At 40.3% G+C, this 26,900-nt stretch overlaps 1 protein-coding gene across 1 annotated transcript in view; it reads right to left on the bottom strand.

Annotated features, from left to right (window-relative positions):
• MYO16 (myosin XVI) overlaps nt 1-26,900 on the bottom strand; it is a 474,546-nt gene that overhangs the window by 382,760 nt on the left and 64,886 nt on the right. Inside the window, exon 4 of the mRNA XM_077807065.1 lies at nt 3,431-3,539. Within this exon, the coding sequence (XP_077663191.1) occupies nt 3,431-3,539 (109 nt within the window). The remainder of the gene's footprint in view (nt 1-3,430; nt 3,540-26,900) is intronic.

The following is a 26,900-nucleotide window of genomic DNA, read 5'->3' as shown; positions in this document are numbered from 1 at the left end:
CAGGGGAGAGGCTGTATTTGTGTCATTCACAAAATCACAAATTGAAGGCTGTGTGAACTTACTGTAGGTCAAAAGACCATACTTCAATGAGAATGTATGGCACTAATCAGAAAAAACAGCAGAGAGATTAATTTATGTATGTAATTAACTGCAGAATTCTTATTAACAAGTGACTGGGCCCAGGCTATTGGAAAAATGCATCTTTGGTAAAGGATTTTGACGTGGGTCTAAATCCTGACTTTTGCTTTGCTGACTGAAAGATGAGCACCAACTTGGCCTACTGTTAATTATTTTGAAAACACAAAATGGATAGCATTAATCCTGCTGTCTCAACCAGGCCTTAACATACAAGTTTAGGATAAATGTGTAAACGATGAAAATATTCTGTGATTATACTGCTCAATTTTTTTTTTCCATTTAGTGAAATTTGCAGTTTCAGGAAGCTGGGTTGTAGTATGATATGTATGAATCCCACAAAATGGTTAATCATCTCTTCAACAGTTGACAGGTAACAGTGCCCTGTCCTCAAGGTATGTTCAGCCATTGAAAGTGTTTGATATATAATGTTGTTATCACGTGTCATTGCTTTGTATGTTGTCATCACTCAATAAGATGCTATGGAGATTCTCTGAAAGCCATCTTAACTGGTCTCTCTAGCTTGGGAGGGAACACTCCAACTCCCTTTTTCATGTAGTTATGCTTTTTATTAAAGAAGTTACTTTTTCTCAACTTTCTCTAGGCCTGAATAGTGTTACTCCAAAAATAGCCTTTTGTTCAGAGCATGACAGGGGTGGGGGAGTTGGAATCATGCACTCTTTTCTTACAGCTCTTGTCATTTCACAGAAAGAGCAGAACCTGGCATCACTTTCATTCCCGGTGATTCAGTAGAACTCATGCTTCCCAGATTACCATATATCCTTTCTTTAATGTTTTCTTTTTTCAGTTGTCATTTTGATAAAGCCAGTGGACTGTTTAAATAGTTTGAGATGACAATTAAAAATAAAAGATCTCTAACTGCAGAATGAGTGCACCTTGGGATGAATATATCACAGACTGGGTCTGTGTACACACTACAGCTCAAGTCGGTGTAAGTTATGTCTCTTGGAATGTGAATAAGTCACCCCCTTGAGTGACATAAGTTACACCAACCTGAGCACCAGTTTGGTCAGCACTGTCGCCAGGAGAGCTTCTCCCGCCGACACAGCTACCGCTGCTTGCGGGGGCTGGAGCAATTAAGTTGCTTAGAGCAGCGGCCCGCCAGACAGTTTGTTTACATTTGCACGGCCACCCTCAGCTCCCAGTGGCCGTGGTTCGCCGTTCCTGGCCAATGGGAGCAGCGGATTACCCTGACGGGCCGCAGATTGCCCACCGCTGGCTTAGAGCATCTGTACTAGCAGCGTACAGTGGCACAGCTGCATTGGGAAAAGTCCTAGCCCTATTGAAGTCAACAGGAGTTTTGATTTCAGAGGGGCCAGGATTTCACTGAGTTGCAATCAGAGCCAGATGTATCACTGTTTAATTTTTTTCCCTACAACAACCTCCCACCACTCATCCAGAACCATGGTCTTCACGATAAACTCTGCCCCAGCTCTACATTTTGTCGTACAAAGACACTGTTCCATAAGTTGTCCTTGAATCTAGAAAAACTGGAATGCATCTAGCAAATCTCTTTGAAATGAGCACCAAAATATTTGCCATTTATATTTTATGTATTTCTCTTTTATAAGCAAAATAGCACACAGACAACCTGACTGGGGGGTGTGACAAGATAGCCAATATTAGTATGGTGGGTCCTGTGCTTTTCTTGGTGGGGGGCTAAGATGCCACCCATTGCCCCTACTCTTGGGGCCCCAGGAAGGTGGTAGAGGAAGGAAGCGGGGGAGGGGTCTGGGTTTGCTCCTCACTCTGAGTCCCAGCCCCACTCAACCCCTGCGGGTTCTTACCGTCTTCCCCCTTGGGTGGGGTACCTTCGGTCCTTGGACACTGGGGAAGGGAGTCTCCCTCCCCTGCTGGGGCAGGGTCTCCCTGGTTTTTCTGGCTCTCTGTTTTTTCAAAACACACCTCCAAACTCCAGTCCTCTCTTCTTCCTCCTCCTCTCTGACTGCCTGAAGCAGGGGGTTTTAGTAGGTTCCTGACAGGGCCTTAATTGGCTACAGGTGCTCCAATTAACCTGTAGCCACCCCCTCTACTCTACAGGGAATCACACCTTAATTAGCCTCAGGCTTATATATTTTCCCTCGACCACTCTCCCACTGCTCCGTGGCCCTCCTGTATCACAGGGGCCAGAGAACATTTTAATGAAGATCCATTGGAACTGGTAGTATAATAAGTAGAATTCATTCTGCTGTATAATATGCATGCTGAATGCAACTTTAGCCAAAGTTCTTGCAGCCCCAACTCTTTGCATATTGCAGTGCAATGAGGATTCAAGCAACTCATGCAACTGGCAAACACACATTAATCTAATTTTCCAACAAGAAAGTTCTTGAAATGTAAAAAATTGTCCAAGCAACAGGAAAACAAAATGATGGAAAATATCATGATATGTGAACCATTGGAAACACCACTGATTATATTTGTATACCCACACATTGGATATCATCTTCTTGTCAGTTTAATTCAGCTTTTCTCCCACGTGTCCATTGGTAGGATGCTTTGTCACATACATAAATTGCTTTAGATCTCACTGCAATGTGAATGAATGTAAGTGTAACAGAACTGACATATTCCAGCCAAAATATTGCTACAGATATTGCTGCAGATCTGATACCTACATTTGGAATTAAACTAGTGAATAACAAAGTATCCCTGATATACGATTGCTGTCATCTGTCATTAAACAATACAAATCCATGTAAAATATTCTATCAATGCAAAATTAAAAGTTTTTTAAAGTCATAAAATTTCATATACATTATTTCCATTGGGAATAGGTGCATGATCAATATTTTACAGCCTGTAAAAGAAGACAATCACAATAGCCTGAAGCTATGCTCCTCGCATTTGAAAGGGAAGCATAGCAACTACAAGTAGTTACTGCTGAATGTTGTAAATTCAGATTGTACCTGGATTTGACATGCCAAAATTGTTTGTTTATTTAAGTGGTTTACCTGCTAAAGTACCCTGGCCTGCTTCTCTGCACTGAATTAGCATTCTGGTGTCTCCATATAAATGGACAGAAGATCTGAGATGGTTACCATCGGAAACCATCTGCTGGTTTTCCAATTTCTCTCCCTCTCTCTAAATTCTGGTGCTGTGTGATATTCACACATAGTCAGCATTATTGTGATTGCACCCAAACCCACACCACTTCCGAAAAAAGCTCCTTTGACTTCAGTGCTGACTTACATCAGCTGAAGATCTGGCCTCTTGTACCTCCCTCTGCCCCCCAAAAGAAAGGGTAAAAAATCCAAAATAAGAGCTGACCTACCATTTTCTTCCAGGTATGTCAGAAGGATGCAGCTGGATTCCGTCCCTTCAATGGCATAATCAAGAGCAATGTTTCCATTAACATCCTGCAGCAGCACATTGGCCCCAGCCTAAAAGCAATAATTAAGAACATTTTATATCTTTATATCTAAAAGCTACAGTTAAAAAAAGTTTTCAAAAGTTGTGAGTACACCAATATTAGGGCCAATTTACTGTTTGTATAGGCAAATATGTAAAACTCAGGGGTCTTGGATAGTTTCCAGAAGTTAGGCAAATGTCTTTTGTTCTGGACAGCATTTTATTTCACATTGTGGATTCATTTGAAAATGAAGCTCCAAATGAAAAGTGAAGATAAAAACAGAACAAACAAAACCCACCTTTGTCACAAGGTTTAAACAATGAACGTGAGTTTGATGGTTTACAGTGAAATCCCTAAAGGACTGATGTCCATATTACTACAAATCCAACTCAAAATTTGGTATAAAGACAGATTGATTAAGAGAGGCCCAGGGATGTCAGGGGGAAATTATGTCAGAAACTATGAAGCCACACACTTCCTAGGTGGTAAGAACCGTGGGAGAATTTCATATTTTCCATGTTAAGGAGGATTAGTCACAAGTCGCAATATGGTGGCAAATCTAATCCTATTTTTACAAGAGATTTGTGCTATTCCATGAAAAACAATTATAATTGTATCACTGAGGAAAGCCTGATTGCAGTAAAGGGTCCTGTATCTTCTTTTAGAAAACATAACTTCTATTCAGTTTAAGTATTTCTCCCTGTGGCTTTATCAACAGCAATTCAACAGCTTTTTCAACAGCAATTCAAAACAAAAGTGACTTCTATTACATTTAATTACTTTTCCTTGCAGCTTTCATAGCGTTTAAGGCCAGAAGAAACCATTAGATCATCTAGTCTGACCTTCTGGATAACGCAGGCCATAGAACTTCACCCAGATACCCCTATATTTAGCTCAATGACTTTAGTGAGACTAAAACATTTCAATCCTGAGGAAACTAAATTATTGTGTGCCACAGGCAGAGAACAGGAAAGGCCAAGGTACCACCAATTCCTGAGGCCCCTGCAAGGGCAGGGAATTGATTATGTGAGATATGCCCAGATTATGCTAGCAAGCAATCCATGCAGCATACTGAAGAGGAAAGTGACCCCCCCCCCCAACTCATCGAAGATCACTGCCAAACTGACCTGTGAGGAAATTCCTTCCTGACTCCAAATGTGGTAATCAGTTTGACCCTGAGCAAGACATACCACCCAAGCATCTAAGAAAGAGGATTTTCTGCACCTCCTCAGAGCCCTAATACGCCCTGACTTGATGCTCTATTTCCAGCTGTAGCCAATCCCCAATGTTTCAGGGGAAAATAAAAAATAAACAACCCAAAATACATCTGGTCAATTGTGCATCAAGGGGAAAAAATCCTTCCTTATCCCTCCAGATGACCAGTTGAAGCCTGTGTGATAAGAGTATGGCTTACTCTTACTCTTATTAAAGTGATAGCTACAAACTAAGGACAGCCTCTCTTTAAACCTGAGTGGCAAAAGTGTACTACTAATGAGGGATTATTATTACTAGAAGACATGAGTTGTGCTCTGAGGAGCTTAAATGATAACGACATGATCCAATGCCCACTGAAGTCAACAGAAAAAAAAAAAACAACAGTGACTTCAATAGGAATTGGGGATCAGCTTCTGGGTTAGGATGACATTAGTCTAAGTGGGTGGGAATGGGAGGGAGGTTTATACAGCATGAAATGTTTTGAGCATTTTGTACACTGGTTCCATTAAAATACATATTTCTATTAAACTGTCTCAAAAGTATGAATCAGCACTAGGGAGTTGAGGAAAACACATTCTGAGGATGGATTTGAAGAAGAGGATTACTTTAAAAGATTGGCTAACCTTTATTTTACTAAAAAGAAAAGGAGTACTTGTGGCACCTTAGAGACTAACAAATTTATTTGAGCATAAGCTTTTGTGAGCTACAGCCCACTTCATCAGATGCATTTAGTGGAAAATACCTCTGCCTCTGCCATGTACATTGGTCAAATTGGACAGTCTCTATGTAAAAGAATAAATGGACACAAATCAGACGTCAAGAATTATAACATTCAAAAACCAGTTGGAGAACACTTCAAAGTCTCTTTGGTCACTCGATTACAGACCTAAAAGTTGCAATTCTTCAACAAAAAAAACTTCAAAAACAGACTCCAAGGAGAGACAGCTGAATTGGAATTAATTTGCAAACTGGATACAATTAACCTAGGCTTGAATAAAGACTGGGAGTGGTTGGGGTCATTACACAAAGTAAAACTATTTCCCCATGTTTATTCCCCCCACCCCACACTTCCACTGTTCCTCAGACGTTCTTGTCAACTGCTGGAAATGGCCCACCTTGATTATCACTACAGAAGGTTCCCCCGCCCGCTCTCCTGCTGGTAATAGCTCACCTTAAGTGATCACTCTGGTTATAGTGTGTACGGTAACACCCATTGTTTCATGTTCTCTGTGTATATAAATCTCCCCACTGTATTTTCCACTGAATGCATCCGATGAAGTGAGCTGTAGCTCACGAAAGCTTATGCTCAAATAAATTTGTTAGTCTCTAAGGTGCCACAAGTCCTCCTTTTCTTTTTGCGAATACAGACTAACACGGCTGCTACTCTGAAACCTGTCTTTATTTTACTGTACTTGTTTCACTATTCAGAATAATTTTGTATTTAGCACATTTATATTGGTTGGATTGTTTTTTTGTTTTTGTTTTCGATAGAACTAATGCACACTTTCTTATCTAAAGGGCTTATTTACTAAAAGCACAATTTAAAACCTAAAAGTACACATATTTTCCTGCATGAAACTGACATCCAAACAATGTCAGGCAACATTCACAAGAAAAAGCATTTATCTATACAGTACATATTTTCTTTCTAATTGGAGCTAAGTAAACCATGTTCCTTCTACACATTACAAATTAGGAAATGAAGGACATTTAAGTTAGTCTGAAGAATGTATTTCATTCCCTTGGTAAAGTGTAATTTCATAGAGGGAAGGATATAACATGGAATTCCTCAGATCCCATACATTTTATGGGACACCACTGCATTAGTTCACCTCTTTCAGAAATGTTTATGACGAACCAGTCACAAACAGGAGGTCAAGCTTGGTCAAACTTGCAGCTAGACAGATAAGAGATGTTTCAGAATTTGGATAATGAAGTAATTCTGAACAGCAGTGCACATTTTTAAAATAAGAACTTGACCCAGATGTACTTTAAAAAAAGTATTTAGATTACTGAACAATGAACACATTTAACATAAAAATATTTATAATCTTACATTACTCCTCTGATTAGACACCTTTATTTTAATGTAACAACACCTTCAGTTCTGAAGGGAAAGGAAGGGGAAGGAGGTGAGGGAGTGGGGAGACCAAGAGAAGCATCAATTACTGTTACCATGCTTATTCTGATTGCTGCAGACCAATAAGGAAGTAGCTGCTAAAATTAGATTTAACAGTGGAGGGTTTTGCAATATAGTTTATAAACTAAACACCAGAAAAATTCTAGTTCTTGCAGTTGTTAAACAATCATTTTTTTATTTCAATAATCATAAATGAGCGTTTTAAATTTTAGTAAAAAATAAAACCACCATGCACCTACTCTCATTCCTGATCCCAATCCTGCAACTGAATCCTCTAGCATAGACCCTTATTCCAGTGCACAGCCACATTAACTAGCAGGTCTGATTGAGGGGTCAACTTTAGTGGCATTCTACACTGGCACACTGGTCTGTGCTAGCAGATCCAATTGCAGGTTCAGGGACTTAGATGGTAAGCTCTTTAGGACAGATATCTCATTTTCCTTCTTCTCTGGTATTGCCAACAAAAACAGTCACTTATTCATACAGTAACTGTTGTTCTTCAAGATATGTTGTGCACATATACATTCGACTGCAGGTGTTTGTGTGCCCAGTGCACCCGAGTCAGACTTTAGCCAGTAGTACAGCTAGGCATCGCATGTGCCCCTGTTCTCCTTGTGTTCTCAGGTGAAGGCATAAAAAGGGTGTGGCTGCTACCTCCATTTCTGTCCCTTTGCACCACTGCACATAATGTCCAAAGTAGCGGGGAAGGTGGGAGCATCATGTAATGTATATATGTGCACAACACATCTGGAAGGACAACAGTCACTGTGCAGGTAAGTACCTTTTTTCCCCTTGGAGTGATTGTTCTCATATACATTTCATTGCAGGTGACTCATCAGCAGTTTCCTTATAGGTGGAGGGACTTCAGAAATTGTAACACCAACTTGCCAAAGTTGGCTTTGTCACAAGAAGTTTGGGTGTGAACAGAAAAAGTACATATAGATGACCACATCGCTGCCTTGTAGATATCAGCTATTGGAAGGTTGCTCAGAAAGCCTGATGAAGTGGACTGAGCCCTGGTGGCGTGAGCCATTATTCTCAGTGGAGGAGAGACTTTAGCAAGATTGTAGCAGAACTTAATGCAGTCAGAAATCCAATGTGAGGTTTTCTGAGTTGGAACTGATTGCCCTTTGGCTGTCTCAGCATAGGTTATGAAAAGCCTGGGAGAAGTTCTAGTGTGCTCCCAGTAGAATACCAAAGGTCTACGAACATCCAATGTATGAAGTGTTTCTTCAGCTTTAGAAGATTGGAGTTTAGGGAAAAACACCAGCAAATGAACAATTGATTCAGATGGAAAGCTGACTCTACCTTAGACATAAACTTAGGGTGTGGCCTAAGGGAAACCTTATCTTTATGGAAGTCCGGGAAAGGAGGATCAGTCAGAAGAGCCTGAAGTTCAGAAACATTCCTAGCAAAAGTGATCACCACTGGAAAAGTCATCTTCATAAACAGTAATGGTAATGAAGCTGTTTCCATAGGCAGGGACTGGGGGGAGGAGTGTCCTACGAGTTTAGAGAGGATCAGACACAGGAGGGTAAATGTTGAGTAGACTTTTCAAAAATTGAGAAAATGGGAGGTTGAGAGAAAATTCAAAACCCGTCTATTGGTGGATGTAGCACAGAAACAGAAGCCAGGTGAAGGCTCACAGAACTAATTGCAAATCCTGAGTGTAGTGGGGTGGCTGCCCCACTTCAGTAGGCAGGGGTTAAAAGCAGCCAAGCTAGGCTGATTGGGGAAGCAGACACAGCTGTGGCCAGCTCAGTCAGGCCTTATAAGAGGGCTGGGGGCCCAGGAGCTGGAGGAGTCTCTCTCTAGCTCTTGAGAGAGACCTGGCTGCCTGGGAGAGAAGGGTACTTGAGACAGAGCAGTGCTGGGGAAAGGGAGGAAGAGGTGGGGCGCTCCAGCCTGGCAACTCCCCAGGCTGTAGGCCTTGATAGAGGCCTATGCATGTATGGGGGCTGGGAGGAGCAGCCTGGGATTATCCAACCTCCTTGCCAATGATGAGTGGCCATGACAGACTGCAGTTTGCCCCAGTGAGCGGGGTCTAGATGACGACTGGCAGTAGCCACTGAGGCAAGGTGGGTGAGAGGGCTGGGGGTTCCCCTGGGAGGGGAGACCCAGAGTAAGGGGGTACTGCTGTGGGTAGAACCCTGAGGAAAGGGGCACTGGGTCTGGGAGTGAACCTGAGGCAGGTGAGCCACCGGCCACCAGGAGGCACTCTGAGTGCTGGAAAGCTAATTCCCAAGACAACCAGCAGGAGGAGTTGCACCAGTGAGTCTTCACATCGCTACACTGAGGATTTCAGGTGCAACTGATAATCCAGTCCATGTGACCTGTGTGTGATGAGGTGATAAATGTTGAGATTATGCCAAAATCAAAAAATCTCTTCCACTTTGCTGTGTACATGGCTCTAGTGGATTTCTTTCTGTTGCTTACCAATATGTTCTGAAACCCTCAAGAGCATGATTTCTCAGAAGAATTCAACCAGAGATCATCCAAACCATGACATGGACAGACTGAAGGTAGAGATGTAGAGACTTGCCTTGGTTCTGAGACAGGAGATCCTCAACTAGGACAAAGTTATCAGAGACCAGAAAGAAAGCTGATGAAGATCTGTGACCAATACGGTCTTGGCCATGCCAACGCTCCTGCAAAGGTTATGTGCTGTTCCAGTTGTAACTGTGATTCATCCACATTTATTTTCAGACCCAGACAGGAGAACGAGCTGGAGTCAGTGTTGCCACCTCAGATAGAACCAGTGAGCACTTAAATTTCTGAAGCCTCAAACTGGTACTGGAGGACTTCCAGAAGATTTTCTGAGAGAAGTCTGACACTTTGAGGTTTTATTAGAATCAGAATGTCTGGGTCACTTTGAGACTGACAGGGATGATGAAGCATGACATTTATCACTGGACTTGCATTTTGAAACAGAAGGAGCTGGAGGGAACTTCTGGTTGATGCTGAGTCCTCTGCTTCACGGTCAGCGCTTGGCTCTGACGCAGGACGCATCACCTCTTACATGAGGTGGACATTAGGATGAAAGTTCCTCTGTTTTCTGTCCTGATGTGGAAGAAGGTACAAATAGAACATTTGTCCCGCACATGATCCTCTCCCAGACAAATCAAGCAGCTCTTGTTCCTAATCATGGTAGGGATAACCGCCCTGCACATGGCACATTGCTTAAAACCTGGGGATTTTTTCATTCTAAAATCCTTCAGAATAACTACTAAACTATAATTAATTTACTAACTAGTCTATTACTAATTCTAACGCTACACACTAAAAGTTGTAGAGATGCTGGCTAACCTAATCAAATGTAATGGGGACTGCCAACTCTTGCCACAGGCAGTGAGAAAGAAATGAGAAGGAGGCAGCAGCCATGTCTTCACCTGAGAGCATGAGGAGAGACAAGGTGCATGTGCCATCTTGTGGTACTGCTGGCAAAAGTTCCCAAATCAAGTATACTGGGTGCACAAACACCTACAAGGGAATGTATATGTGTACAGTCACACAAAGGGTTCAAGATTCAAACAAGCACAAATCAGACCCCAGAAAGTCATGAGACTGGCTTAGAAATCATCAGATTTTTTTTTTTAAGTTGGGCCTGTTTATTTGCCTTCAGATGTTTGAGCCTTTAGGATTTATATTATCAATGTTTTGTCTGGAACAAGGACTAGAAATGTACATTGTTTTAAATTGAAAGCCAATATTCTGGTGTATTCACCTGACTCCAGGAGAATTACAATTATAGCACCCAAGAGAAAGCTACAGCCCTATGAGAAGCACCATCTGCCCAGGCAGGTGCCTTTGCAGGATTAAGTGAGTACCTGTAATCAGGCACTAACATTTGATAAACTTAGTTGCTTCTGGAGATGGCTGTTTTGTTTCTATGTTTAGCTGTGTATTTAAATAACTACAAGGACCTGAGATATGCACCTGTTTTGTCAATGTCTTATAAATCTAAATAAACATAAATCCCTAGGCCAGTTGATCAATTTTGTTTCAATAGTGCCTTTTCAGCTGTCTATAAGGAATAACAGTTGAAACAAAGGCACATGAATATTCACTTTTTTTGAAAGTAGTAATTTTCTTCTCCACTTCTCCTCCTCTCCAGCCCCTTACATGATTTTCTGGAGGGTAACCCCTTCATGACAGCTGTCTGAAAACAACTGTTGCCTAATGAGAGGCTTTCATCAAGGAACTAAAATTAATCAATATTATATATTCCAAATCAGGTTCAGCTCATCAGCTAAGTCCTACAGTTGATGACTGAAGAGCCCTTATCAGCCTTTATTTAGTACTTGCCTTTATAATTAGAACCTCCAGACTACCCTACTACAAAGCATATATGTCTAATCAGGCATATATGAGGTACTGGAAATGGATAATATTTTAAAATCTTTGTTCCCAAATATCCATTACATTTAGATTTAGTGAGACAGCTATTACATTACATTGGAATGAATAGAGGATTTGCTGGATGAATCTGGCCCTTGATCAAATCAAGCACTCCCCCAGCGGTGTCTACAATTGGATTGCTCCAAAGGAAAATAAGTTTTAATGCAACCCTTCAAGGCAATCAAGAGATTATTGGAAAACAAAAGACCTGACAACTGAGACCTCATATCCTTTGCTCCTCCACATAAGAACTGCTACATGGGTGTTACTGTAGCTTTAGAGATCGTAACACCTCAGTACATCAGCAGGGGGAGATAGATGATCATCAAGAAGTCCTACATGTCTCTGGAGGTCATGGAGCTCATTTGCATGAGCTATCTAGAAACTCCAAGTCAAATCTGTAGCTTCAGACCAGGCCTTTCCTTCTTTAGTATTGATCATCCCATTGTAGAGCTGGTTTTATAAAGTGATGCAGGAATGTTAAGAAGAGACATAGGGACAAGGAGGACTGCTGTATTAATCCTGAACCCACAGTGATGGGAAATTTATATGGCAGAAGTTGCGGGAGACAAGGCCTCCTCATTTCCCCAGTTGTAGTACCTTTTATTTGGCAACTACCTGAGAATTACACATTTCTTATGACCATGTGTGAGTCCCGACACCCCAAGGGGAAAACAGAGGATTTGAACCCCAAAGAGTAAGCAAACAATCAACTGATCATATACAATGTTACCGTGTATCAAAAAATTTTTGACTAAGGTTTTCTATGAAAGCTTGTAATGTTCTAAACTTGATGGTCATTATGAGATATGTATATAGACTGTGTTTATGAATCTATATATTCATCTTTGTAGAATACTGTGCTCATGACCTGTACTACAATTTTAAATGTACCTCACAACAGAGACGGGAGGGTGACCAGACAGCAAGGATGAAAAATCGGGATGGGGCGGAGGTAATAGGTAAGATAAACCCCCAAATATCAGGACTGTCTCTATAAAATTGGGATATCTGGTCACCATGAGGGAGGGGCACCTCTCAAGTCAAACGTTTACATATCAAACCATGGTACAACCCAGGAAATGATGGAACATTACAGTTAATAGGAAGACACTGAGACAGCCCCACTACCAAGTTGAGAGCGATTTCCTGCAGAATGTATCACCACAGTCTGAGAGAAAGAAAAAAAAATCCCTGAAAACCCTGTTAAAAAGGAAGAGATTTGAAGTGAAAGGTATCCAGAACTGAGGGTAACAGTCTCAAAGGTGGGGGGTTGTCTGTGAACTCTGGATCTCCCCTAGAGCTAAGGGGCACACTGGGAAACTATTCAAAGGCAATACATAACTGGTACTAGAAGATGGAATTTATCTAATATAGAAGTATAAAGCCTGAAGTTGAGTCTTTATGGTTATTTCCTATGTAATTTGTATGTGTTTGCCTTTCCTTACTATTTCATCTGTGAATCTGTGATTTTTCTGTTAAATAAACACTGACTATTTTTACCCCGAGCAGGTCACTGGTGTGAAAACTGTATGGAGTGTATGTGCCAAAGTCAACTGATAACTGGGGTGCTGGTGTCACTCCTTTAGAGGTGATGAACCAGAGGGGAAAAGTCCAACTGTCTGGTAGTTAAGAACTTGAGAAGGATGATTTGGGGGAGACTTGGGATTGGAAGGACTCTTGAGGTCACTCTGCAAGGAGTAACTTGGCTGGTGGGAGTCAGGGTGATACTTTTATGCTTGTGGGCAGGTTACTGCTGTCAGGGCTCTGAGCTATAGCTGCCCAGCCGTAAGACACCCCTGGTTACAGGGCAGCTGTTAACAGAACTTCTGACTGGTCTGGATGATCCTCAATATGTCACACAATACAAACCTGGATCAAGGTTTCCCCTATCCTTTCTGTTACTTCAGTTACGCACCCATATCCAGATGTAATGGTCTTAAACAATCATGTAATTATTCTTTAGTTACATTCAAGCATAATTCAACTGAGTTCAGGTTGCTAAGTGTTGCTTTGAAGGCTAAGGAGAATTGCTCTGCAAAGGTTAAAGAAAATTAGTCAAAATGCTTTTTAATTACAAGCCCTCCAAAATGTACCCTGATTTGGAATGTTGGCATGAATGTTATTTCTGTGTGTTCTTCTAGCTCAAAACCAGCTTGTTACTACCACTCATAACCACCAATATAGTTAGATCCCTTTGAAAACTCATGGCTACTCTAAATTAACCCGTGGCCCATAAGGGGTAATAAACAGAAGATACCAACTGCACTGTGCTCCAGCCTAGAGCCTCATCTGCCACTTGCTCAGCCCCTACCTTCGGCTTTCTCCACCCTGAAACACCCAGGAGCATTGACACAGCCGCTGTAGAGCTACAGAATAGGGGGAGTGCCCTTTTACAAGGAGTATTTCATTGGACCTGTTTCCGACTTTCTTTTCAGGCATCTTTAAAACATCAGAGAGACAAAAGGGGTCTTAACACTAGTTAAAGAGTATTGAAATCTATCTAATGAAAGGGCAGTGTTTTGTTTGTTTGTTTATTTTATTTAAAATATTTTTTTAAATGTTGGCCTTAGCAGCATATGTTTTATACAGCCTGCCTGGCCTGAGTGGCTCTCTGTAAAATCTGTATGGCTAATTTGATGCTTTATTAAATGTAGGGAGAGTATGGATAAGCCAAGGAGAAATTAAAACCTCCCTCCACATGGCTGAAAACCTAAAGAATCTTTGGAGTTCCAAAATTCTGCAGGATATATAGAAGTTGGGAACCCCGTGGAGCCTGTGAGCAGTCCTAAGGGAAGAAATCTTAGTGCAGCCAAGCATACAGATAAGGAATATGATGACCTTTTAAATTGTCTGATTATTTTCTTAACAAAGAAAACCAAACTCTTATGAAATGGGGAGTTTGGACTTTCTAGAGTGTGCACTGTATCGTAGATCAGGTTAGGAAAGGCATTAAGACCTGAGTCTCAAAGGTTTTTAGGCACCAAGAGATACAAACAGATGTCCAGTGGGATTTTCAAATCATCTAACATTCTTTGGCACTTTGAAGTTTCCACTAAGTATCTATCTGCATTTTTTGGTTCCCAAATACCTTTGCATGCATGAAGTATGCATTGTGCCTGATAATCTACCTAATAACATACACTTGCATATAGGACCTAAAGAGTAAAATCATTAACTGCTGTACTTTGGCATCTCAGTGGTGGCCAAAGTGGCTGAAATATATCAATATTCATGCAAACATCTCCTGCTCAAAAAAATAGGGCATGAAAATAACAAACACGTTTGTAAGTATTGTTCAGAGCTACATTTTCACTTAACTGACGTGCAGTTGCATGCATTAATCTTACTATACTATACTTACTTACTATACTAAGTGCAAAAACAAGACAAAAATTCCACTGACATTGCTGCAATAATTGCCCCAAACACTAGTGTATTGTTACTGCAAGACCCAGCATTTTGCACCAGTACTATAAATAGTAGTCTAATTTTTAAATTTTAAATTTAAATAAAATAAAATTTAAATTTTTAAATACTGGAATTTACTATACAAGATATAAATTTCTTGGACAGGGTATATATGTTTTTGTTTCATACAAATATTTCACAGTTAAAGACAGCAGCTGGGCAAATAACTGATTTTGCAGTTGGGCCAGCAAACCAAAAACTCAGAGAAAATACTTTGTTACTAACATTTTCAGAACTTGTCAGCAAATCAGAAGAGGCCGAGAGAGACAAAGAGCATGGTGTCCGTCCTTCTTTTATAACCTTTAACCTAATATATAAGGCATTTTCATGCATGAGGGAGACCCAGGTTTGAATCCCCACTTGGGAGCAGGAACTTGAATTCAGATCGCAACCCTGCGAAGTGAGTGTCTTAACCACTATGTTATAGGCTACTGTGCTTTCAATCTCTCCTACTGAAGCTGTTCCACATTGTATCAATTCTTAAATAATCATTGGGTTAAAAAGAGAATGACTCTTTATCCTGGTGATAAAGGCACTCACCTAGGAGGGAGAAGATATGGATTCAGATCCCACCTCTGACGAAACACACCGCCAACACAATGAGTAAAGTGTGCACATGCACAAGCAATGTAATAACTGCAGTGGCTGCATGCCAGTGTAATTTAGGTTGACATAATTTTGTAGTGTAGACATGGCCACAGTCACAGAGAAGATCTGAATGCACTTTCCTGCCCCCAAGGTGAAAGCCAGTTCTAACTGTGGATGTGTTATGATGGACCCTGACAGATAAACTAGTACTGCTGACCATCTGTCTAGCAACAACAAAAGAAGAGTTTCATCCAGTGATTTTTCTGCCCCTCGTTGCTTTACACTTGAGATTTTAGGTACATCAGTTGGACAAAAATAAACAAAGATTTCAGAAAAGACAAATTTAAGCCGAGTATAACACCATTGACATTACTAGAGTTTCACAAGGCATCAATATAGCCAAAAACATCCATGTCAGGCTACAGCCCTGTTCTCTAGCGACTGCATGTAGCATTCTGACTCCTCTTCTGACAGAGTTCCCTGACCTCCCTCCAAGTGCCTGACTTGGTGTTCAGTTTCCAGCCATGCTTTGTTATTCCACCCTAACCACCCTTAGGACAGCTAAATAATCATAGACTATCAGGGTTGGAAGGGACCTCAGGAGGTCATCTTGTCCAACCCCCTGCTCAAAGCAGGACCAATCCCCAATTTTTGCCCCAGATCCCTAAATGGCCCCCTCAATGCCCCACAACCCTGGGTTTAGCAGGCCAACGCTCAAACCACTGTGCTATCCCTCCCCCCTTAAGTTGCTTAGTCCCTACTCTCTGATACACAGGTGGAACCTCTGCAATCTTTCTCAGAACATAAATTTTTACCTTGCTGCTCAATTGTTCTCTATACGATTTACTTTAGATATTTGAATTCTTTGAGTAATTTATTCCTGTGAATATATGTTATTTAACACTTGTCTATAATTGCATATAATCATGAGCAAAACACTGTCCTCCGTTACTCATGATCACCATCACTGGCTTCATGAGGTTGTATAGCTGCAGCCAAGGATAAAATTTAGACTGACATATATAAATGACTATGAAATTAGGATGGACAGAGGAAAATGTAGTTTTGCCCTGTTAATGCAGCTCAGACTGAAGTAAAAAATCTCTCTGCTCTGCATTCCCCTCCCAAGGTATCATTTGCTATTATTATTATTTTCGGATGGTCCAGAATATGGTAGGCATTGTGCAAAATTAAGAGAAAAAATTATTTCGCTTCATAATATGGACAAATAAATGCAGAACAGACTGAGAAAAATTCTATTTGTTCTCTTCTAACCTAAAGTATATTTACATAGAACTCAGGTTTCCAAAATGTAAAGGGCAATTTATTCAGTAGCACTGTTCACTTTTTTCAATTTTTGAAAAATTGCATCATCATTTTACAAAATGTTTCTTTACATAAGCTATTAAAACTACATGTTACTAGACAAAAATATATAAATGTATTTACACTTTCGCCTCCAGTTCACCTATATTTTTAGTGTCATTCATTACAAGTGTTTGTGTCTGTGTGCATGTAAGTGCACGCACACACACATATAGTAAAATGAGCGGCAGGTCCCTAACCGTCTAACAGTGCTGTTCTGAGCTCAGTGGTTCAGGAGCCAAATTAGTGATTAACATTACCCAAAAGAGTCACAGTATGTGAATTTACGGTTTCATTTAACATTTATATGTATATATAATTCTCACAGCAAAATGACTGACCAAGTATTATTACTTTATCGACTACAATTAGTTAATAACATAGTAAAAGCATCCTGATTGGTTAATAACTAAGATTGGTTAATAATTAGCTCACACAGTGTTTTAATATCATGTGCTGCAACGAGACGCAGGAGACACATTAAAGAGCCACTTGTGGCTTGAGAACCTCAGTCTGAGTATAACTGATCTAACATATGAGATCTTAAGAGATTTGCAAAGGCCTTGTGATGTCCACAGAAGCTGTTCAGCAGCATTTCAGAGGGGAGTCTGTGGGTGATAAAACAGCTTTAAGCAATATTTAACACCCAGTCAGATTGCGAGTAGGAAAAATCAGTAGGACTTGCAGAGCCCTCCATAGCTCCACCCCATCTCCTTCCCAGTGGCAAAGCTTTGTAGAGGCCAGAACGTAATGCACTGAACTGTGCAAGTGTGGGCATTTCCCTCTTTTATTGCTCCTGATTGAACTCCAATAGTTTGACTCCATTCTCCTTGCAAAAGTGAAGGGGACAACATTGCCCTATATATTCTCATGATGCAGGTCATTGGTATCAAAAAATCATTCTTCACTAGCTCATGATGCAAAACCCAGCACTTAGAGTGGGGCTCACAAAAATAAAGGAATTTTCTCATGTTGACAAATCACAAAGAAAGAAAATTAAATAGAACATTAAATAAAAATGACTGAGCAGCTGCCTTCTCTTTGAGTGAATGTTTTACTTCCAACACATTTCAACAACAGACTTTGTGGAGGCAGACTATTTCACAGTTATCATCATTTTGCTACGAGAAGGCCTGATTAAAACCTACACTTTAGTGTATACTATTTATAGATTATTCCATTAAAATGGTATATTTTACTGACTGCAATCTCTTTTAACCCATGTTTACCTTCTATCGACTGTGGGTTAAAATCTAATGTACACATGTGATTTGGTAACTGTAGCCACAGAGCTCCTCATAATGTTTTTTGCTCTGATCTATAATATTTCTATTAAAGATGGCAGAAAATGCATCTAGTTAATGTGTATTTTCCTGAAATACAATAAATTGACCTTTTAAATAATGTGTCTGTTGCATTTAGATTCCAATTTACATACTTACATTTTGTTTTTTTTTCCTTTACCTCTATAGCCATGCCCCATTTTTGTGACACCCCAAATCCTTAGAATATCAATGACACAGATAATCCCCAATTTCAGGAGAGAGAGAGCTGGTGCTTTCCCAAGTCTGAATGGCTAAGAAGAGGGGACCGCCAAGTCCACAATGAGACAGCTGTCTTCTTTCCCAAAGCTGGCTGGCCCATCTGATATGGGACTAGAGGACTACAATGGAGTTTCATGTCTGCTAAATTCCACTGCTGTAATTCTCAATCCCTTCTTTCCTGGTCTTGACACAAGAACAGATCAGGTAGGAGGTTGCAAAGATGTTTTTAAGCCACTTTTGAACATCTTGAATTTTCAACTTAGCCCATGGCATAAATTACAGTAGCTCAGGGCTGCTCTAATGGGCTTCTTGGGGCTGTATGGCAGCTAAGAATAGCCTGAGTTTATAACGCTCTGGTCATACTTCCCATCCTAGGGAATGGATCTCCGCTAGTCCCCTTCCATTCCTACAGCTGTACACAGAATCATAGAATCATAGAATATCAGGGTTGGAAGGGACCTCAGGAGGTCATCTAGTCCAACCCCCTGCTCAAAGCAGGACCTATCCCTAACTAAATCATCCCCACCAGGGCTTTGTCAAGCCTGACCTTAAAAACTTCTAAGGAAGGAGATTCCACCACCTCCCTAGGTAACGCATTCCATTGTTTGACCACCCTGCTAGTGAAAAAGTTTTTCCTAATATCCAACCTAAATCGCCCCCACTGCAACTTGAGACCATTACTCCTTGTTCTGTCATCTGCTACCACTGAGAACAGTCTAGAGCCATCCTCTTTCGAACCCCCTTTCCGGTAGTTGAAAGCAGCTATCAAATCCCCCCTCATTCTTCTCTTCCATAGACTAAACATCCCCAGTTCCCTCAGCATCTCTTCATAAGTCATGTGTTCCAGTCCCCTAATCATTTTTGTTGCCCTCCGCTGGACTCTTTCCAATTTTTCCACATCCTTCTTGTAGCGTGGGGCCCAAAACTGAACACAGTACTCCACATGAGGCATCACCAATGTCGAATAGATGGGAACGATCACGTCCCTCAATCTGCTGGCAATGCCCCTACTTATACATCCCAAAATGCCATTAGCCTTCTTGGCAACAAGGGCACACTGTTGACTCATATCCAGCTTCTCGTCCACTGTAACTTGTAGGTCCTTTTCTGCAGAACTGCTGCCGAGCCATTTGGTCCCTAGTCTGTAGCAGTGCATTGGATTCTTCTGTCCTAAGTGCAGGACTCTGCACTTGTCCTTGTTGAACTTATCAGATTTCTTTTGGCCCAATCCTCCAATTTGTCTAGGTCCCTCTGTATCCTATCCCTACTCTCCAGCGTATCTACCTCTCCTCCCAGTTTTGTGTCATCCGCAAACTTGCTGAGAGTGCAATCCACACCATCCTCCAGATCATTTATGAAGATATTGAACAAAACCGGCCCCAGGACCGACCCTTGGGGCACTCCACTTGATACTGGCTGCCAACTAGACATGGAGCCATTGATCACTACCGGTTTTGCCCGACAATCTAGCTAGCTTTCTATCCACCTTTTAGTCCATTCATCCAGCCCATACTTCTTTAACTTGCTGGCAAGAATACTGTGGGAGACCGTGTCAAAAGCTTTGCTAAAGTCAAGGAACAACACGGCCACTGCTTTCCCTTCATCCACAGAACCAGTTATCTCGTCATAGAAGGCAATTAGATTAGTCAGGCTTGACTTGCCCTTGGTGAATCCATGATGACTGTTCCTGATCACTTTCCTCTCCTCTAAGTGCTTCAGAATTGATTCCTTGAGGGCCTACTCCATGATTTTTCCAGGGACTGAGGTGAGGCTGACTGGCCTGTAGTTCCCAGGATCCTCCTTCTTCCCTTTTTAAAAGATGGGCACTACATTAGCCTTTTTCCAGTCGTCCGGGACTTCCCCCGATCGCCATGAGTTTTCAAAGATAATGGCCAATGGCTCTGCAATCACATCTGCCAACTCCGTTAGCACTCTCGGATGCAACGCATCGGATGCAACATCAGTTGGAGATACCTGTTACACAGGAGCTATTTCAAGGATGTTGTTTCCTCTCCTTTTATGCCATTAGAGTAGCATAAAAGGACTGGGAAAGAAAAGAGAATACAGGTCTACAGAATTACAGTTTCATAGAGGGGCCTCTGCAGTAGAGGCTTCTTTCGCTGCCACCCCCAAGGGCTATGACAGACCTTTGATTAACAAGGTATGTTAGTTAATCAGAGTTGATAATTGAGACTCCAAGGTATCATATTTCATGAACAATTAGAGTTTCTTTCAGAAATGTGAATAAATATTAATGTTTTAAACAAAATATTCAGTAGCTTTCATTGTCATTCACAAATAGTTAAACATCCCATTTAAAAATAAACCATAATTGTTATGGAAACAACAAAGTGAGCAAACATACCTAGAGAATAACTTCATGATCTTAGTAGTCAATCTTGGCCTTTTGTAACCCATTCTCCCAATTGTCACTCTCGTCTATGTCAAGTCTAAAATCAGGCCCATGCCCTACGAAGACTTAAGAACATGAATAATCCATGGACTTCAATGGGACTATACACATGCATAATCTTCTTACATATAGTAAGAAGAAATATATATACATACAGATAAGTTGGAAGTTACCATATAAACTGTGAGAGGCTAATTAGTTAAGATGAGCTATTATCAGCAGGAGAAAAAAACTTTTGTAGTGATAATCAAGATGGCCCATTTAGACAGTGGACAAGAAGGTGTGAGAATACTTAACTTTAGGGAAATAGATTCAATATGTGTAATGACCCAGCCACTCCCAGTCTCTATTCAAACCCAAGTTAATAGTATCTCGTTTGCATATTAATTCCAGCTCAGCAGTTTCTCGTTGGAGTCTGTTTTTGAAGCTTTTCTGCTGCAAAATTGCCATCCTTAAATCTTTTACTGAGTGGCCAGAGAGGTTGAAGTGTTCTCCTACCAGTTTTTGAATGTTATGATTCCTGATGTCAGATTTGTGTCCATTTATTCTTTTGCGTAGAGACTGTCTGGTTTGGCCAATGTACATGGCAGAGGGGCATTGCTGGCACATGATGGCATATATCACATTGGTAGATGTGCAGGTGAATGAGCCCCTGATGGCATGGCTAATGTGATTAGGTCCTATGATGGTGTCACTTGAATAAATATGTGGACAGAGTTAGTTTGTTGCAAGGATAGGTTCCTGGGTTAGTGCTTTTGTTGTGTTGTGTGTGGTTGCTGGAGAGTATTTACTTCAGGTTGGGGGACTGTCTGTAAGCGAGGACTGGTCTGTCTCCCAAGATCTGTGAGAGTGACGGATCATTTTTCAGGATAGGTTGTAAATCTTTGATGATGCGCTGGAGAGGTTTTAATTGGGGGCTGAAGGTGACAGCTAGTGGTGTTCCATTATTTTCTTTGTTGGGCCTGTCGTGTAGTAGGTGACTTCTGGGTACTCTTTTGGCTCTGTCAATCTGTTTTTTCACTTCAGTAGGTGGGTATTTTAGTTTTAAGAATGCTTGATAGACATCTTGTAGGTGTTTGTCTCTCTAAGGGACTGGGGCAAATGCGGTTGTATCTTAGAGCTTGGCTGTAGACAATGGATCGTGTGATATGTCCTGGATGGAAGCTGGAGGCATGTAGGTAAGTATAGCGGTTAGTAGGCTTTTGGTATAGGGTGGTGTTTAATGTGACCATCGCTTATTAGCACCGTAGTGTCCAGGGAAATGGACCGCTTGTGTGGATTGGTCTAGGCTGAGGTTGATGGTGGGATAGAAATTGTTGAAATCATGATGGAATTCCTCAAGGGCTTCTTTTCCAGGGGTCCAGATGATGAAGATGTCATCAATGTAGCGCAAGTAGAGTAGGGGTGTTCGAGGACGAGAGCTAAGGAAGTGTTGTTCTAAGTGAGCCATAAAAATGTTGGCATACTGTGGGGCCATGCGGGTTCCCATAGCAGTGCCGCTGATTTGAATGTATACATTGTCCCCAGATGTGAAATAGTTGCGGGTGAGGACAAAGTCACAAAGGTCAGCCACCAGGTTTGCCATGACATTATCGGGGATACTGTTCCTGATGGCTTGTAGTCCATCTTTGTGTGGAATGTTGGTGTAGAGGGCTTCTACATCCATAGTGGCCAGGATGGTGTTCTCTGGAAGATCACCGATGGATTGTAGTTTCCTCAGGAAGTCAGTGGTGTCTCGAAGATAGCTGGGAGTGCTGGTAGCATAGGGCCTGAGGAGAGAGTCCACATAGCCAGACAATCCTGCTGTCAGGGTGCCAATGCCTGAGATGATGGGGCGTCCAGGATTCCCAGGTTTATGGATCTTGCATCACCTGTACCCATGGAAAAGAAGCCCTTGAGGAATTCCACCATGATTTCAAAAATTTCCATCCCACCATCAAACTCAGCCTAGACCAATCCACACAAGCGGTCCATTTTCTGGACACTATTGTGCTAATAAGTGATGGTTACATAAACACCACCCTATACAGGAAACGTACTAACTGCTATACTTACCTACATGCCTCCAGCTTCCATCCAGGACACCACATGATCCATTGTCTCATTTGTCTTGCGTACCCCCAAATTACACCTCTTTAAAAACTACTTGCTTACAAAATCAGACCTAAAAATACAAAAGGGTCACAGCACACTATTACTGAAAAATCACTTACTTTGTCATTTTTACCATATAATTATAAAATAAATCAATTGGAATATAAATATTGTACTTACATTTCAATGTATAGTATACAGAGCACTATAAACAAGTAATTGTATGTATGAAATTTTAGTTTGTACTGATTTGGCTAGTGCTTTCTATGTAGCCTGATGTAAAACTAGGCAAATATTTAGAGAGTTGATGTACACCTTGGAAGACCTCTGAGTACCCCCGGAGGTACGTGTACTCGTGGCTGAGAACCACTGGTCTAAAGGCTTCTATTTGCATCTATAGTAATTTCTGAAAAAACAGCTATATTAAAAATGTCATTATCATGCCATTGAGGTCAGGAATCAAATCCAATAAATACATTGAAAATATAAATAAATAAATTATATTGGTGCACCTTGTATTCACAATTGTGAAGGAGGAATTTATCATCAGTTCATACATAAGTAGAGTATTCCCAAATTATCTATCTGAGATTTTCTGTTTTAATTTATTTTTTTAATTGATACCTATGCAAATCTATTGCAGTTAACAGCCTGTTTAAATCAGACTTGTGTATTATGGCTCAACTTATCAGTTTGCTGTAACATTCCAAACATATTTGTCCCTTGTGATGTTTTTTCACCTTGATTTTTTAATAGAGACACTGCTGAATGGAATGATGAAAAAAATCTTTTCTGGAAATCCCAGAATTTGACCAAACTAAATCACAGACATTTTGTGTGTGTTTAGCCACCATTGATTAAAAGCAGAACACCACATAGCTAGGAATAATTGTCAGGGCTCTTATAGGCAAGGCCAAATTGCTGCAGTTTGCAGTTTTTTTGCTAACCAGAATGGGAGGAAGAAAAAAAAGTTAACAGGCCATAAAAATGAAAGGGAGGGAATGGACAGCTACCTTGGTTCTGCGATCCCCTGACATATAAGTTTTATTGTTGTTATGTCTAGAAATACTAAAAATGCTTTGCTAATAAGAGATAATAAGCAATTTTCTGGAGCTAGAAGAACTGGCGACTCACTAGGAGACACTATAAGTAATGTGCTTTGTTTAAGTTAGCCATAAAAAATTAAGTAAAAAAGTACACTTTGAAGCAGTTCCTGGAAGCAGTCCTGGGAGACTTTTCTCTAACACCCTAACCCCCAACAAGAAGGTGACTGGCCATTGGCGACCTGCTGTTACTCACTTCAGACTAACCCTCTCAGACATTGGGTAACTATTTTGGGGGTACTCTGAACCTATTACATATATGTGTGTGCTCAAGACCTAATAAAAAGTAATTTTAGGTGAAGCACTCTGGTTTGTAACAATCATTCATCAGATGGAGGAGCTGTGTCCCCACTGATTTATTCCTTATACAATATAAAAAACAAAAACAAATTAAGTTACCACTGCTTTGGGTTCTGAAAACCCTGAGAAACAGTCTCCCATTACATCACTTCTTGCTGGAATCAAACAATCATGCATTTTTTACCAAGTTCACCCATAAAAAAAAACTTTTAACTGATTGTACTCGATTGCTGTCTTCAAGCTAAATTAGTATGGAGTATAGATTTCCAGACACATTATAAAGATAAGGGATGCAATTTTCATTTACCCTAAGGCCATTTTACACCACTGAGGCAGAATAAAGACAGCCTTACAGTGGGAAGAAACAGTTAAATCCTCTTTAAGACCTTTTTCTACTACCAGAGTGGCATAAAGGGAAGTCTGAATATAAATGGTAATCTGGCCTAAGTACTGATCCTGGAAAATTTTCAAGAGATGTGATTGCTATTGTATGGCATTTGTAGATTTCAGACATCCTTTTCTTTTCTTCTCTTCTTTCTTTTCCCTTCTGAGTCCCTCTACCAAATGTAACGGGCTCAGAGCTGTGGGGGCAGGGCTGGCTGGAAGCTCCAGGCCCGGGGCAGAAAATGTCACAGAGATCAATGGAAGTCACGGATTCCGTGGCATAATCATAGCCTTAATTATAAGCTCTCTGAGGCAGGAACTGTCTTTTTTTCCCTGTGTTTATATAGTACCTAGTACAATGGGGTCTTGGTCTATGACTAGGGCTCATAGGCACTATGATAATACAATTTAATAATACAATAATAATAATATAAAAATGGTATTTTTAAAGCAATGAAAGTTTTGTGTGTAGACAAGGCCTATGACTCTGTGGTGTTCCCTACGTATTACAGTAAGGCAGAAGCAAGGAGAGCCAGGTGCCTAATAAGATCTGCATTGGCAACAATTTCTTTATAAAGCAAGGAAATTAACAGAAAAATCTTTGTCATCTTGAAGGTAAGATCCACATGCATATCTATGTAGGCATAGCAAAGAATATTACAGTTCAACAAACCAAAGCATTGACAAATACAAATTAGGACAGGTAAGAATAGACAGATAAGTATTCAAATATAATAACTGTTCAAACAATCTCTCCGGTAGATATATAGGTATTTAATATCACATTTTCCACAGAAACACCCATTTTTATTTAAAGACACACTTCCTTCCAACTTTCTGTGTATTAATTTAAATGTACTTAATAAAATATTATTTTAAAAATAACTATTTTAAGGTTGTCATTTCTCTTTAATTATGGGAAAGGTATTTTTAAATCAACTAATTGTAAGCAATTCCATACCATGGGAAGGATTTTGAATAGAGAGAAGAAGAAAAAAGACAGTCATGGCACATTCTACAGCTTGACAGGCATGGTCTGTTCCACTAATGCAGTCAGAAGATAAAAGAATTAGCACTGATGACTGAAAACTGAAGACTAACATTTCCACCTCTATTCAAGCACCATGGGGACTTAAACTCTCCCCATCAGCTGAAAGGCTTGTACAGAAAAACTCAGTTCTGGCCCTGAACTCTTCTGATAACAGTGAAGACGTACACTGTCTTTTCAATAACATCCTTGATGGTAAAATATACATCAAATAAAGCTAATCACAGACACGAGGGATGCAAAGTTAATGCCACCAATCCTAGGAGGAGAAAAATAATTATTTAAAAAATAATGTAAACTCCAAAAATATAGGCTTGCCAAGTCATTGACGTTTTAGTGCTTCAGCACCACTACTTCCAGGGGAATTCATGAACACCCTATTAATTCAGTATACATATAGATATACATGTGGGACATAACTAGTACCAAGTTGGCTTTAATGACTGCACTTAATATTTAGACAATTAAAATACGTCCCTCGGAAGTTCGTTGGTCGTTATCAGTTAATATAAATGCTTCACTATTTTCAGAACTAAATGAAAAACAAATTTCTTTGACTTAGCTTTCCATAAATAGGGTCTCCTCCTCTGCCCTCTGCCTTTCTCTCTTTCATATACAGACATTCACACACACACACACACACACACAAACACACCCATTCGCAATTCTAAAACCCTATAAATTAATCTAGTTATTCTGCTTACACTCTAGAAAAGGAGAAAGTGACATTGTTTTGTTATACAGTAGCAATTTAATTTTACAAACACCAACCTTACGAACCAGTTATACAAACCATTTTTCCCCCAAAGGAAAAAAAAAGATTAAATTACATAAAGAAAATGATGTAGATGTTGACAACCCAAGTTGACAACCCTTCATATTCAAATACCTTGAATACAATGTAAATTGCTTTGCAATGGTTTGAAGGTCAAGGAAGCACTATACTGCAACTTATTTACTGTATATAATGTAATTTTGAGAGGTTGAATTTTCTGAACTTTTTGATTGAACTCTCCTCAGTTGCTAATTAGTTTTTAAAATAGAGGTTCTACTTTTCTTTTCTTACTTACATATTTTTTTTCCATTTTAGGGTTGTCCAACAACAATCTTAAATAGAATCTGACCTTTACCATAAGCCTTAGCTGGAATCAATACTTCATCTTTTCATTCTCTCAAGAATAAGTTACTCAGTTTTTGCCTCCCTTTCCTCATATGCAAACTGTTTTATTCCATTTATTATCATAGGATATGTCTTCACTACCAAAAAAGGTGATTTTTTTAATTTGGGTTAGATAACCCACATTAAGTAACTTGGGTTAAAACAGTAGT

Source organism: Eretmochelys imbricata, chromosome 1, assembly GCF_965152235.1.
Source record: "Eretmochelys imbricata isolate rEreImb1 chromosome 1, rEreImb1.hap1, whole genome shotgun sequence".
Classification (NCBI taxonomy): domain Eukaryota; kingdom Metazoa; phylum Chordata; order Testudines; family Cheloniidae; genus Eretmochelys; species Eretmochelys imbricata.
Note: the sequence above shows the minus strand (reverse complement) of the source record. Positions and strands in the feature narration are given on the sequence as shown.